Source organism: Thamnophis elegans, chromosome 15, assembly GCF_009769535.1.
Source record: "Thamnophis elegans isolate rThaEle1 chromosome 15, rThaEle1.pri, whole genome shotgun sequence".
NCBI lineage: Eukaryota > Metazoa > Chordata > Lepidosauria > Squamata > Colubridae > Thamnophis > Thamnophis elegans.
The window spans coordinates 30,161,164-30,176,272 of NC_045555.1; the positions used below are offsets into that span (position 1 = coordinate 30,161,164).

At 46.0% G+C, this 15,109-nt stretch overlaps 1 protein-coding gene across 4 annotated transcripts in view; it reads left to right on the plus strand.

Moving 5' to 3' along the window:
* Positions 1-15,109, plus strand: part of GBF1 (golgi brefeldin A resistant guanine nucleotide exchange factor 1) — a 173,611-nt gene that overhangs the window by 128,305 nt on the left and 30,197 nt on the right. For all 4 annotated transcript variants that reach the window (XM_032231642.1, XM_032231643.1, XM_032231645.1 and 1 more), the window contains exons 28-32: positions 4,252-4,346; positions 6,411-6,564; positions 8,360-8,579; positions 8,681-8,835; positions 10,541-10,784. In XM_032231642.1, the coding sequence (XP_032087533.1) occupies positions 4,252-4,346; positions 6,411-6,564; positions 8,360-8,579; positions 8,681-8,835; positions 10,541-10,784 (868 nt within the window). The remainder of the gene's footprint in view (positions 1-4,251; positions 4,347-6,410; positions 6,565-8,359; positions 8,580-8,680; positions 8,836-10,540; positions 10,785-15,109) is intronic.

Below are 15,109 nucleotides of genomic sequence, written 5' to 3' on the forward strand. Positions count from 1 at the left end.
AATATATTATACTGTCATAATCTTTTGAAATTTAGATATAATTTGTTGGGGCAGCTGAATTCACTTTATGAAAATTATGGTTATTTAAAAAATAATGATTCATGTGTGCTGTTGCAGTCCTGTTTATGTTCAAGAGATTATTGTAAAAGTTAGGAAAAGGAACACATATACACTGATGCACAGACAGAGTTATTTTAAAAGGAAGAAAGAAAAAGGGTTCATTACAACTTCATTTCTCTTTTTACAATGATAATTTGAAAATACAATATAAAAATAAGGAAAATGGAAGAGGAGATAAATTCGCAGACTTGCAAGATTGATATCAATCTTGTGTGACAGGAAACATTGCTAGAAGAACTAATTCTACTTTATTGTAAGGTTATATTAATTGGAAATCTGAAAGTGTGTGTATAATATATACTGGTAGATCATGCAAAAGTTCCATCTAGGCACAGCTGCTGCCATCTGTTCTCCAGTGCACTGCTCGGAGAGTCCAGTAGTGGGTTAACACAGCCTATCTGCCCTTGGACTGAGTGACGTTTTTCTGTTGACCACGCCTCCCTTTGCCTCTGCATGCTCAGTTTGAAAACTCAGTCCGCCCGTTGGGACTGTTTTGGGGAGTGCTCCAGTCTAAAGTCAGATAGGCTGGAAAGTTCCCCACTTTGGACCACATTTTGACTTCTTAATTTAGTGAATTGTCTGTTTGTTGGACAAGAACTGTCAGATTGATTTCCTTGAGGTTTGTGTCGCTTTAAGAGGGCATCCGGGCTTCCCCTGCAGCTGCTGGTCGCAAGCGCTCCAGGGGACTTTGAACCCTCGCCCAGCGGCTGCTGGTGAGTGGCAGGGGCGGTGGGAGATCTCCCAACCTGAGCCCAGGGGTTTTCAAAAACCCGCAGCCGACGTTCTGAAGCCTGCAAGCCTTTTCGCTGCTGGCCAACTCGGCTCTCAACTCTGCCCGGCAACAGCGGCGACGGTTGATCCTTTTGCGCGCTTTTCTGGCTGTCAGTGTGAAAAGGAGCGGGAAGTGGCTGCGCGCGCACCCACCGCCATTTTGGATCGCTCCGAGGCCGTGAAGAGGAGGACGCGCGGCTCGTGGGGAGAGCGGAGATTTCGAGGCATTGCTTGTTGAAGAAGCAGAAGAGCGAAGGTCCTAGCAGAGAGCCAGCCAGCCCTCAGCGACCGCAGAACACCGCAGGGAGGCTGGGGATTAGTCTGGGGAGCCAGCTAGTCTCTCCCTCCGGAGAAGAAGCTAAGTCTCGGGGACCCGAGGGCGGTGGGAGGAAGGAATCCAACCAACAGGCGGCCCTTCCCTCCTGAAGAGTCTGCAAGCGTCATTTGAGCCATCTTTGGTCAGCGCGTGCCCATCCCAGCTCCAGCTAGCTTCCAGGCCCTGTGGGTGCCCTGAGCATGGCAGAGGAATGCAGGGAGGCCTTAGGGGAGCAGGCAGGGCCCTCCAGCAAGCGCAGCAAGCTGGATCCCTCAGCTAAAAAAGGCAAAGGGCACAAGAGCTCCAGTGAAAGGTCTTCACCTAGAGCCACAGTGGATCCCAGGGAGTTCTCTAGGCCCCACCAAGCAGAACCTAGCCCGAACCATCGCAGCAGGGAATTAGCTTCGGCAAACCGTAAGTAGACCTGTTTGCCACACACAACAACACATATCTCCCACGCTTCTTTTAGTCGCTACCACTCGCCCCTGGCGGAGGGAACGAACGCACTGAGGTCAGTGTGGCCTCAGGGACTACTGTATGCCTTCCCTCCACTTCCACTCATTCCTCTGGTGGTGAACAAGCTCCTGGCCGAAAAGGCAGACCTCATCCTGGTGGCTCACTTCTGGCCCAGAAGGCCCTGGTACGCAGACCTGGTCAGTCTCTCAGTTCAGAGACCGTGGCGAATCCCTCAGGACCAAATCTCCCTCAGCCAGGGGGCCATCAGCCATCCGGAGCTCCAGTGGCTACAGCTAGCCGTTTGACACTTGAGGGGGAACTCCTGAGGAAGCAGAAGTTCTCTGACCAGGTCATTTGAACGATACAAGCGTCCAGGAGGCCTTCTACCACTAGAATCTACGATGCCACCTGGGCTGCATTCTCACAGTGGTGCAAGGCTAGAGACATAAAGGCCTCATCAGCCTCGATTCCTCAGACCCTAGACTTCTTGCAGGTGGGTCTAGATAAAGGACTTGCTGTTAGCACCCTTAGACGTCAGGTTGCAGTGATGTCCACTATCCTGGCCAGGGGTTCCTCTCGCTCTCTGAGTCAACATCCTCAGATTAAGAGCTTTCTTAAGGGAGCTGCAAACATCAGCTCTCCAGCTGTTCACCGGTATCCGTCATGGGACCTTCCATTCGTGCTTAGGGCGCTGATGAAAGCTCCATTTGAACCTTTGCGCAGGACCAGTCTACGCCACCTAACCATCAAAACTGCCTTCCTGGTGGCTATTACGTCAGTACGCAGGGTTTCCGAGCTAGCAGCTCTTTCTGTCAGGGAGGACCTGTGCGTGATTCACCCGGACAAAGTAATTCTGAGGCTTGATCCGTCCTTTACTCCAAAAATTAACTCTCTGTTCCATAGGACTCAAGAGATTATTTTGCCCAACTTCTGTCCCCATCCTTCTCACCCTAAGGAGCGTGAGTGGCATAAGTTGGACGTGAGACGAGCCGTGTGCACTTATGTTAAGAGAACAAAAGAATTCCGCCGTTCAGAGGTGTTCTTTGTCTCCTTCCTCCCTGAGTCCCTTGGCCACAAGGTCTCTTCACACACAGTGGGTCATTGGCTACGCGCTTGCATAAAGCTAGCATATGAACACCAAGGCAAGACGGCTCCGTGCCGGGTCACCGCACACTCTACTAGGAGGGCAGCAGCTTCTGCAGCCTGGGCGACCCAGGCATCTATTCTTGACATTTGCAGAGCGGCCACGTTGGCCTCCCCCACGGCCTTCATTAAAAACTATAAAATTGACACCTTTGCCTCAGCCGAAGCCTCTTTTGGCAGAAGAGTATTACAAAGAGTGGCTGAAATGCCAGAGGCTCCGGTGCTTCCCCACCCTGGGACTCAATAGCTTGGACATGTCCCACTATTGGACTCTCCGAGCAGTGCACTGGAGAAAGACCGTTGGCTTACCTGAACGGTCGTTCTCGGAGCACTGCGAGGGGAGTCCAAACCCGCCCGGGGTGTTTTTTCTCTTACACGATGGGACTGTATTGACTGTAACTGATTACAGGACTGTCTCCTTCGTTTTCAAACTGAGCATGCAGAGGCAAAGGGAGGCGTGGTCAACAGAAAAACATCACTCAGTCCAAGGGCAGATAGGCTGTGTTAACCCACTATTGGACTCTCCTCGCAGTGCCCCGAGAATGACTGTTCAGGTAACCCAATGGTCTTTTATCAAGCTGTAGCATGAGCCCAAGAAGTCTCCCTAATTACACATCAGTTCCATCTGGGGGAATGCAACCCCATTCAGAGTCAAATGTGACATGCCACTAGACTTAGAAGCCCAAAACCCAGCACTATTTGGGTTTTCACGACTCTCTTCATGACTCTCTATGACTGAAAACCAACCTCCCTGTCAATAGCTATTCCTAAAAAAGGGAAGATTGGAGACTGGATCAAACTGTCTAAAACAGTTGCGACCAAGAATGGCCTCTTGAGAAAAAGTTACATCCCCACCTCCTTCAAAGTAGGCTGTACCATCCCATCCTGCAAAAAAGTATTAACCACCATTCGGACCCAACTACATGCCACCATTCAACCAATTAGGAAGGGCATGGGTCCAGAACACAAATGATCAAGCTTACACCCACAAGGTCCCTGTTCACCTCTTTAGAACCCGCTAACTCTTTCCAAATAACAGACCTCCAACGTGCTCTGGTCACTTTCAAAGGATTTGTCCTTTGTCAGTTGGAGCTATAGTCCAACTGAAGTGAAGTTGAGTAGCTTTCTCTAGCAGATGTTGAGAATATTTCTCACAGCAGCCTTGTAACAGTTCCATTGGCTCCTCTTTATCCAGGAGGAACCCGGACATGTAATCACTGATTTATGCTGCTTTTATGCTATTTGGGTAATAATATTTTTAAAATGTGTTTGATCATTGTGAGCTGTCAGCATCTTCCAATCAGAGGAGCTGACAAATGTTTAAAAAATAAATGTTTAATATTATGCCTACAAAACCTGTTTGACTTTTTATTTCCATGATCATTGCAGCAGCTTATTGTATCTGTTCTCACTTTTATACCAATGTTATTCTTTGGCTGCTTCAGGCTCTCATATCTGTGTCTCCTGATGAGGAAACCTATGATGAAGAAGACTGTGCTTTTTGTTTGGAGATGCTTTTGAGGATTGTGCTGGAAAATAGGTGAGCCATATAGATGCCATTTCACCTTTTAATATGGCAAAAAATGTTGAGAACTTTCAATTTTACTTGAAGAACTCCAGTTGTCAGGTTGAAAAATATCCCTAACAGCAATGAAATTTGATTATTTCATTCTTAATGCCATGGAGAAAATCTATTTTGTTACCAAGAGTCAAAGGCACATAATGAGGAAACTGTGATAGTGAGATTTTCATATCAAATTCTGCTTGATCTCCTTCAATTTATCCCCATATGTGATCCATTTTTTAGTGTGAAGCTGAATGGAAAGTGATCTATTTTCACTATTTACTGGTACCTCTTTATTTACAATTGTAATTGAGTCCAGAATTATGTTTGTAAGTCATGTCAGTTTTAAGTGGTAAACCTCATGACCACACTGGATTTTACAATCTTTTGCAGCAGTTGTTAAGTGTCTTTTTTGCAGCAGTCATTATTTGCAATGGGTATTTTTTGCTACAAAGTTGAAATAAATGCTGGTTTCCAGCAAAAACTTATAAATAGCTGTCATAGGACTACAGGACGCTGTAAACAGCCATAAATAAGTGCATTCAGCATTCAAAATGTGATTGTGTGACTGTAGACAACTGTTGGAACTTTAAGTCTGCTCATAAGTAGCCCTGGGGAGGTTTGTCGTAACTTCAAATGGCCACCAAGCAACTTGTCGTAAGTTGAGGACTACCTGTATAAAATTAGCAACAAGAGTCACCACATAAAATGACAACATAGGCTAATTTCCACTTAGAAAACAATCATAAGTGCAGATAGTTTAGGAGGATTACTTTTGATTAATTGATTGATTGTCTTGAGAGCCAAGTCATAGAATTTTAAAAATCCATTACACTATTAGTATATGACTAATTATGTGTATGTCTGTGTGTATCTCTCTCAGATATATACATTTATACATATTAATTATCTACTGTCCTTTATACGCATGCACACATATGCAAACACATGCTCATGTTCCCCACATAAAAGGGGAAAACCCTGTAAAGTAAGCATTTCATTGAAGGGCCAAAATTGTTCCTACAAGCCAAAGATTTAAATGAAAATTTCTCTACTGATACATCTGAGTATTGGTCATTTAATAAAAATACATCAAATATCTCATGAGTGGAATTTATCAAACTAAAGGCCAAGCGTATTAGTTCTAATCATCACAGTGTGTAACTAATAACAATACTGACATTGTATTAACAAGCAAGAGAAAAAGCCCTTCTTTATCAACCAACTGATAACATCTCTCAAGAAGAATTTCTAGCAGCAGACACTATCTCTTTTATTGATAAGGAACTGAATTTAATTAATGATAAATTGAGCTTTCTTTAAAGTCTGCTATATCTATCCAAAAGTAACCATATAATAACTAAGAAAATTAACATCAAACATACCCCTACACATAGTTCAAAAAATATTTTGTACTTTCTTCAAACATCTCAATTTATACTTACCATATAAGTGGAGTGGGGCTGTGACCACCCGCAATGACATTTGCACGAGTGGAGTCACGAGCACCTGCAACACTTGTGCAAGAGCCTGAATGAGTGGGGCCGCAAGCACCCACAACATTCATGATAATGCTTGCAAGTGGGGCTACGCGCGTGAACATGCATTTGCATCAACCAGCTACTTATGTGGCCCGGCGGCCAATAGGCCATGGTCCAGTAGCCAGCCATGGCCCACAGGTTGGGCGCCCCTAGATTAGTGGACCCTAATTTTGGCTACATTATTTATTTGATTTACCTTGCCTTTATTTGGGGGGCAGTGTACATAATGTTTCCTCCTATTTCTCCTGCAGTAGCAACCCTGTGAGATGAGTTGGGCTAAGAGTGGCTGTTCCAAAATCACCTAGCCAGCTTCTGTGCTTTAATGGAAGACCAGAACTTACAGTCCCCTAGTTAAGGCCAGCACTTTAACCAAATTGGCTGTGAATAAATAATTCACATACATTGATCACAAATTCCAACTATCAACTGCCTGGAATAAAGCCCGTGTTTTGGTTTATCTTTTCCCCACAATACTCTTTTTCTTTCCCTTTCTTTATAGGGATCGTGTGACTTTCGTTTGGCAGGCAATGCGAGATCATCTTTACCATTTATGTATTAATGCTATGGAATACTGTTGTCTAGTGGAAAGAGCAGTAGTGGGTCTATTGAGACTGGCAATCCGACTTCTGCGCAGAGAAGAAATAAGTGCCCAGGTAAATACAGTTCTGGGTGATGTCAGTTTTCTGAAGGGACTAATTTCATTGTGTCTCTTTGTATTAGTTACTGGGAATGTTCCAATGCTAAAAGCATCATTGGTCCATATGTTAAAGGGTAGAATTCCTGTCTTTCCTTTTGGTTTTTGGTTTTGACCACCACACGAAATGTTTCTAGAATTTTTCCATGTTCTTTCAGACATCTGTTGGACATATTCACATATATTCTCTCCCTCTCTTCCTCCCCCTCTCTTCATCTCTCCATCTCTCTCTCTCCCAGTTTGAGATTTTCATTCAGATTTTACTCCTTCTTTTTTATCTTATCAAGTAGAGAGATAAGACAATCAGACTCCTTTTTCATGTTCAGAAAGTATTTATAGTTACACCTAACAGAATGGCTCACTCTCTTGGATTTGGTGTTATACAGCTTAATGCACCTATCTTAAAGCAGGAGCATGACAGTAGAGCAACAAAATTGACATAAATGACCATGCTTCCTACTATACTAAAAATATATGTGAATGTGAAATGTGAATAATGCTTTCTAATCACATTACAAAATTCTGAAATACAGGAAATAACTACAGGAAATAAATACATTTGTTTTTTAGTTCCATCTTTCAAAGTCCATCATACTGAGGGCTTTTTAGTTATGGCTATCCTGACTTTTCAGTATCAGGAGGCTCTAGGACCATGATGGCGAACCTATGGCACACGTGCCATAGGTACCACGTGGAGCCATATTTGCTGGCACGCTAGCCGTCAACTCTGGCGCGCATGCGCGTGCCAGCCAGCTGATTTTTCACCCTTCCGGAGGCCTGGGGAAGGCTGCTTTTTTCCCTCCCCAGGCTTCAGGGAAGCATCCGGAGGCTGGAGAGGGCAAAAAACAGCCCCAACGGGCCAACCGGAAGGTCATTCCAAAACTTCTGGTTGGGCCATTGGGCCTGTTTTTCGCCCTCCCCAACTGTGAGTCAGCTCCCTTCAGAACCCCACTGCTCCAGATGCTCAATTTAAATATCTTAACAGGGCTGCGGTGGGTTGGCTGAGGCGGGGGGTGGGGGTGGGGCCACAGTGAAATGGCCACAGCAATGTGGCCATGACTAGTTCTCCCATTCCATATCAGCATATTACTTTCTAGAATAACAAAGACTGTGGGTTTTGAAAAAGTTCTACTCCTTCTTTATTAGGGGCTCAGGGTTGCCAATTATTAATGTTTCCTATGGAAAAAGTAACCAGATTCTTTCCATATTTATTTGATGTTATGGAAGTTTTTTGAGATGAAGCCACAAGGTTGGTCAAGCAACAGATTGCCCACATAAATGTCAGAAAAGGAGATGTCATTTGCAATATCAAAGCAGTGCAACAAATGTCAGAGGTGCTTCCTTCATTTCTGACACCCACATCAAATGTATTTCATTTAAACATAAATTTTGTAAAGATTTAAAACTTTGCATTTTTAAACTCTTTATATGTAATATTGTAAATATCAGAGTCACTCTGTGAGTGAGATAGATGGCCTCCAATAAACAACCAGAGATCTAATTTATTAAAGATCTATTATTTATTACTACTTCCCTCTTTTTACTTTCTTCATGTTTTAAAAGATTTAAAGTAGGAATAAATTCAGGAGAAAAAACTTTGTGATTTTTCACCAGGCAAGAAGATACAGTTACAAAATACAAAGTTATTCTTCCTGTAATACAGACTTGAATGTGCTGTTAGCAGTTAACAAACATGAATCTGGTACTGGTATAATTTACATTTCTTGTAGTTACCGTGATTTCTCTCTGAGTAGGTGTTGCTCTCATTGCGAATCTTGCTCATGATGAAACCCAGCATGTTAAACAGGGCAAGTCATCAGATTGCATATGGCCTTCATGAGCTTCTCAAGACTAATGCTGCCAATATTCACTCTGGAGAAGACTGGTACACACTCTTTACTCTCTTGGAATGCATTGGTTCTGGGGTGAAACCACCCCTAGCGCTGCAACCTACAAGAATAGAGAATGATACAGGTAAATTGGTCATTGGCAATGGATTTTCTTGTTGAGAAACATGCTACCAACCTGTTAAGTTAACAGTTGTTGCTTCATTCCATTTTGTTTAATTATTTAAGGAGCTCAATCAGACAGTGAGATCTATCATCCAAATGAAACCAGCCTAGATCGTGGCTATACTTCTGATTCAGAGGTATATGCAGATCACAGCAAGCAAGGTAAATTGCATCGTTCTGTCACTGATGTAGATGTGGTGAACAGTGGCTGGCTTGTGGTAAGTAATTTTGAATGTTTTGATCTCTTTATATGTATCTGAGATGAATGAATAGTAAATAATTCAGGGTTTTCACCATCTATTATTTGAAAAAATAATAGAAGGATCATGTCCCTTATTTAATCATGTTAAAAGTAATTCTATATGCACTAACTTTTTTCTAAGCCCTCAACAGTGGTTAAGGTAACACTCAGAATTATGTGTGGTAATGGCATGAGCAGGCTACAAACATAGCCCATAGCTTTCCCAAATCAAGAAATAGTTTGGTTTGTTTCCAAGACAAACCAGTCCATTGGTCCTCTAGCTCATTCATTGATTTCTCTTTTTAATGTTGTGAATATAAGAAGCTACCTTATCTTGAATTATATTATTCAGTGCATCTAATTATTGCTTACATTGTCCCCAGGATTTATTTACTAATGCTTGAATGTGTGTATGAGAAACCTGCTGTGTCTACTCTTAGCTATACACATATATGCACATGAACATACACATATACACATATGAACATAAACACACAGATGCTGGCTTTTAAAGTTTTAAAAGTTGAAATATTAGAAATGTTTTACAGGAGTTATTTTAAAAAGAATTTAGTATTAGGAAGAATGCTTTGGCAGCCACTTTATAAGTAAATATGGCTGCTCAGTAAATATGGTTGAAAGCCATACGAGTCTTCCAGGCTTGGAAACTCAAGTTGTGCTTCCAATTCTTAGTGCTGCCAGTGAAGCACTAGCTGAGGGAATTGGTAAATTATTGTTCTTAGCTTAAAATCCCCAGCAGATTTTAATTCCTACAGTATAGATCATCAGTAATTGTATTCCAATCAGTACTTGATCATCAGTACTTCTATTCTCAGCTAGATCCTTAGTCCCTGACTGCATTCAGTCCCATTTAAATGCTCACCAAAAGAAGGCAAATGGATCTATATTTTTGTGACTGAAGACAGCAAAAATGTGTATTATCCCAGGCATCATGCCTGTGAATTAAGTAGGGTGACCTAGCTGTATTCATAGAGATCTATAGAAGGAAGAGCTTGGAGCAGCAGTCCCCAACCTTTTGGGCACCAGGGACCGGTTCTGTGAAGAGAGGTTTTTCTGCAGACCGGATTGGGCATGGTTTCATCTGCTAGCTGCATCCTATGGATGGGGTTTCATTTGTTTTGCGGCCCTGTTTCTGTGATGCCGTGGCCCAGTACCGATCCATCTGTCTCATGGGATAAAGATTGAAGAAAAATAAAATCCTACAGCAATCATTGAATTAAAAATTAAGACAAGTAAAAAAAGAAATAGAAAGTTGGTTTATTTGATCAAAGATAAAATAAGACTTTTTCACACAGTTCTCGCAACCCTTTCTGGACTTTTTGCTGGTGCAAGGATTGACAAATTGATATTTTATGAATGTTCTTACAGATCAGGGATGGGAAATGGGATGAAAAGTGATCTTTTTGTAAGCTAAAGGGTGTGAAGAGTTATTAAATTGGTTTATAGTTGTGATGAAGGTTGGAAGTTTATTTCTTTTCCTTTTTTATTATATTCATTATTTTCTTTTTCTTCTTTTTCCACCACACTTTTTCTTCTTTTTCTTTAGTTCTATTACTTTCTACTATTTTTATAATTTATTTAATAAAAATTATATTTAAAAAGCACATTGACTTCAGTTAAAATATATGATTTCCTTTAAGCTTTGAATAATTTCTATTTCACAGGTTGGGAAAGATGACATAGATAATTCAACCATGGCTGGACTTTCCAGACTGGGAAATTCTCCCTTGGTGAATCAGTATAGTCTGACTGTGGGAATGGACCTGGGTCCTCATAATACCAAATCTCTCATGAAGTGTGTTGAGTCCTTATCTTTTATTGTGCGAGATGCAGCTCATGTAACCCCTGAGAACTTTGAGTTGTGCATCAAAACAATCCGCATCTTTGTGGAAGCCAGCCTAAACGGAGGTAAGCCAGATTTCTATTAGTTTCTATAGGGCCCAAAAGCTCCAACTACTGCTACTACTATTATTACTACTACTAAATGTGTATTTATCATTGTCATAAGTTGTAGTTGTAGTTGCGTTTATTTATAGGCCGCCCTTTTCCCTGAGGGGACTCAGGGCGGCTAACAACTTATATGGGAGGGGAAGACATACAATAACATAAAAAACACAGTATATAAGTAAAATCAAGCAACATTCATTCAACATTCGGGCGGGGGCAAATTATGGTCTTTACCCCCAGGCCTGGCGGGATAGCCAGATCTTGAGGGCTGTGCGGAAGGTCTGAAGGGTGGTGAGGGTACGAGTCTCCACGGGGAGATCGTTCCAGAGGGTCGGAGCTGCTACAGAAAAGGCTCTCCTCCGCGTAGTTGCCAGCCGGCACTGGCTGGCAGATGGCACTCGGAGGAGGCCTAATCTGTGGGATCTTATGGGTCGAGAGGAGGTAATTGGCAGGAGGCGGTCTCCCAAGTACGCAGATCCACTACCATGAAGGGCTTTGTAGGTAGTAAGAAGCACCTTGAAGCGCACACGGAGATCAACAGGTAGCCAGTGCAGCTCGCGGAGGATAGGTGTTATGTGGGTGAACCGAGGTGCACCCACGATCACTCACGCGGCCGCATTCTGGACTAGCTGAAGCCGCCGGATGCTCTTCAAGGGCAGCCCCATGTAGAGCACATTGCAGTATTCCAGCCTAGAGGTCACGAGGGCGCGAGTGACTGTTGTGAGAGCCTCCCGATTCAGGTAGGGTCGCAACTGGCGCACCAGGCGAACCTGGGCGAATGCCCCCCTGGTCACAGCCGACAGGTGGTGATCAAAGGTCAGCTGTGGATCCAGGAGGACTCCCAAGTTGCGAACCCTGTCTGAGGGGTGTAAATTTTGGGCCCCCAGCCTGAGCGTTGGAACACTAACCAAATTTTTGGGAGGGAAACACAACAGCCACTCGGTCTTTTCTGGGTTGAGTACAAGCTTGTTAGCCCTCATCCAGTCCCTAACGGCCTCGAGACCCCGGTTCATCACGTCCACCACTTCATTGAGTTGGCACGGGGCGGACAGATACAGCTGCGTATCGTCCGCATATTGGTGGTATCTTATCCCGTGCCTCCGAATGATCTCGCCCAGCGGTTTCATGTAGATGTTAAATAGTACGGGGGACAGGACCGACCCCTGCGGCACCCCATATGTTAGGGGCCTCGTGGTCGATCTCTGTCCCCCGACCAACACCGACTGCGACCTGTCCGAGAGGTAGGAGGAGAACCACTGCAAAACAGTGCCTCCCACCCCCACCTCCCGCAGTCGTCGCAGAAGGATACCATGGTCGATGGTATCGAAAGCCACCGAGAGGTCGAGGAGAACCAAGATGGAGGCGTGGCCTCCATCCCTGGCTCTCCAGAGATCATCGGTCAATGCGACCAAAGCGGTTTCTGTGCTGTAACCAGGTCTGAAGCCGGACTGGAAGGGGTCCAGGTAATCGGCTTCCTCCAAGGACCGCTGGAGCTGGTAGGCCACCACCTTCTCAACAACCTTCCCAATAAAGGGGAGGTTGGAGACTGGACGATAGTTGTTAAGTACGGCTGGATCCAAAGATGGTTTCTTCAGGAGGGGTCTCACCACCGCCGTTTTAAGTGCGGCGGGGAAGTGCCCCTCCCGAAGCGAGGCGGTAATAACCGCTTGGATCCAGCCCCGTGTCACCTCCCTGCTGTTAGCAACCAGCCAGGAGGGACACGGGTCCAGTACACAGGTGGAGGCACTCACAGCCCTCATGGCCTTGTCTACGTCCCCGGGGGTAACATCCTGAAACTCAACCCAGCGATGGTCAACCAAATCGTCCTCTCGTGCCTCGGCTGGCTCTGCAAAGGTGGAGTCCAAATCCGACCGAAACCGAGCAACTTTGTCCGCCAAGAACTGGGCATAATCTTCAGCCCTACCCTGCAAGGGGTCCCCCATATCCCTCTTATTTAAGAGGGAACGGGTTATCCTAAACAGGGTGGCTGGACGAGACTCGGCGGACGCAACCAAGGTGGCAATATAAGATCTCTTTGCTGCCCTAAGTGCCCTGATGTAATCCTTGGTGCAGGTTGTTAAAAGTGCTCGGTTCGGTTCGGATTTATCGGACCTCCACAGGTGCTCTAGGCGTCTCCTCCGGCGCTTCCTCTCCCGGAGCTCCTCGGTGAACCAAGGAGGCCTCCGGGATCCACCGCCTCGGAGGGGCCGTAGTGGCGCAATCCGGTCGAGGGTCTCCGATGCTGCCGAATGCCAGGCAGCGACCAGAGTCTCTACCGGACTGTGGGCGAGAGTATCAGGAATAACCCCAAGCTCCGTCTGGAACCTCAAAGGGTCCATAAGTCGCCTGGGGCGGAACCACTTGGTCAGTTCCTCCTCCCTACAGTGGGGGTTTGGTCTTCGGAAGTCAAGCCTCAGTAGGCAGTGGTCTGACCACGACAGGGGTATGATCTCATTACCCCTCAGACCAAGATCACAAATCCACTGCTCCGAGAGGAATACGAGGTCGAGCGTGTGACCCGCAGAGTGAGTTGGGCCCCGAATTATCTGGGTCAAGCCCATGGCTGTCATGGAAGCCATGAACTCCTGCGCCCCATCCGAGTGTTCACCGAGCGTAGGCAAATTGAAATCCCCCAGGACCATAAGCCTGGGGAACTCAATTGCCAGCTCGGCTACCAACTCGAGGAGCGAGGGGAGGGCTGCTGCAACGCTGTTGGGAGGCAGGTACATTAGCAGCAGGCCCACTTGACCCTTGAGGTCCAGCTTCACCAGCAGGGACTCACACCCGACAAGCTCCGGAGCAGGAATCCTACGAGGTACCAAAGACTCCCGAATAACAATAGCCACACCCCCACCCCTTCCCTGAGCTCTCGGCTGATGAAGCACCTGAAATCCTTCTGGGCACATCTCTACGAGGGGGACTCCTCCCTCTGGGCCCAGCCAGGTTTCAGTAATACATGCCAGGTCTGCCCCCTCGTCTAAAATTAAGTCCCGGACGAGGGGAGCCTTGTGAACAACAGACCTGGCATTTAGCGACAACAGCCGGAGACCAGGGTCCTGATTACTCGCGCCATCTGGCCTCGGAGTGGGACTCATAGGGCCGGAAGGAGGGATCGCTGTGACATAGCGAACCCTCCTTACCCGGTAATGGCCAGCCCTAAAGTCCCCGCCATATCTGCCCCTCCCCGTTACGACCGTAATGCTCCGGCCCACTCCCGTGTCCGTGGTCCCCCCAACCACACCTATAGCTCCCGCATTCCCGGACAGGCCCTCCGAATCAGACACACTCATTCGTTCACTCAGACAGTCCCCACGTGATAATTAAAAACACACAGATACAACAATATAGGATAATAAAAGTGGGAGCATTCACTCACTCACATGCAATCTCATACACTCATCATACCAATTTAAGATTAAATTAAAAATATAAAAAAATTAAAAATTGCGCAGTGTGCAAAGAGCGTGTGAGGCTTATATAAAGGTCTTAATTGTCTTAGTCTTCTCTTCTGCCAGTCTGGTGAGAGTTCTGGTAAGAGTTCAGTGAGTTCAATGGGGGGGTTCAGTCCAGAGAGGGGTATTCTGTCCCTCTCCCTTCCTCCACGTCCCAAAAACTGTGCCCAAGGCCGGAAGAATTTCCTTTGAGAGGGCTGAGATGACATCTCTGGGCCTCCATAGATGATAATAGACACACTAGGTGGCCAGGTTGTAGGTCCAGACATCCAGCTACTGTAAATAAGGGGGGCCAGGTGGCAGAAAAGGCCCCGTAGCCGTGAAAAAACCACACAGGACAGGCCACCCGAAAAGAAGGCCAGTTCAAATGGGGCGGAGGGGGGGGCATCCAAAAGGGCCACAGAGGCAGCAAAGGCAGCTGCCTGATCTCGTCTGGTGCCTTGCCAGGCCAGCCCCTTCTCTGGGATAGTCTAAAGTTCGTATAGCATAAGAGCGCAAACAAAGATTGTCAAAAGGAGCCGAGGGCGCCGCGTTTCGCAAGCCGGCAGAGCCGATGGAACAGGGGGGGGGGGGCGCTTAAAGAGGCAGCGGTAGCAGCAAACAAGCCGACTGCCCAGCTTCATCCAGCGCCGCTTCAGATCACCTACCGCCTCCCCAAGATTAGAATCACAGCCGCCAAACACCTTCCAAGGCTCCTCATGGTCGACGGAGGAAACGGGGCAAAAATTGCTAAGAGAAGCCAGCGCGGACGGCGCCATCAGCGCGCCGCCGCCATGATCTTGGTTTGTGCCGCCGAACGCCGTTGGAAATGCTGCGGGTGATTTCCTGGCCCAG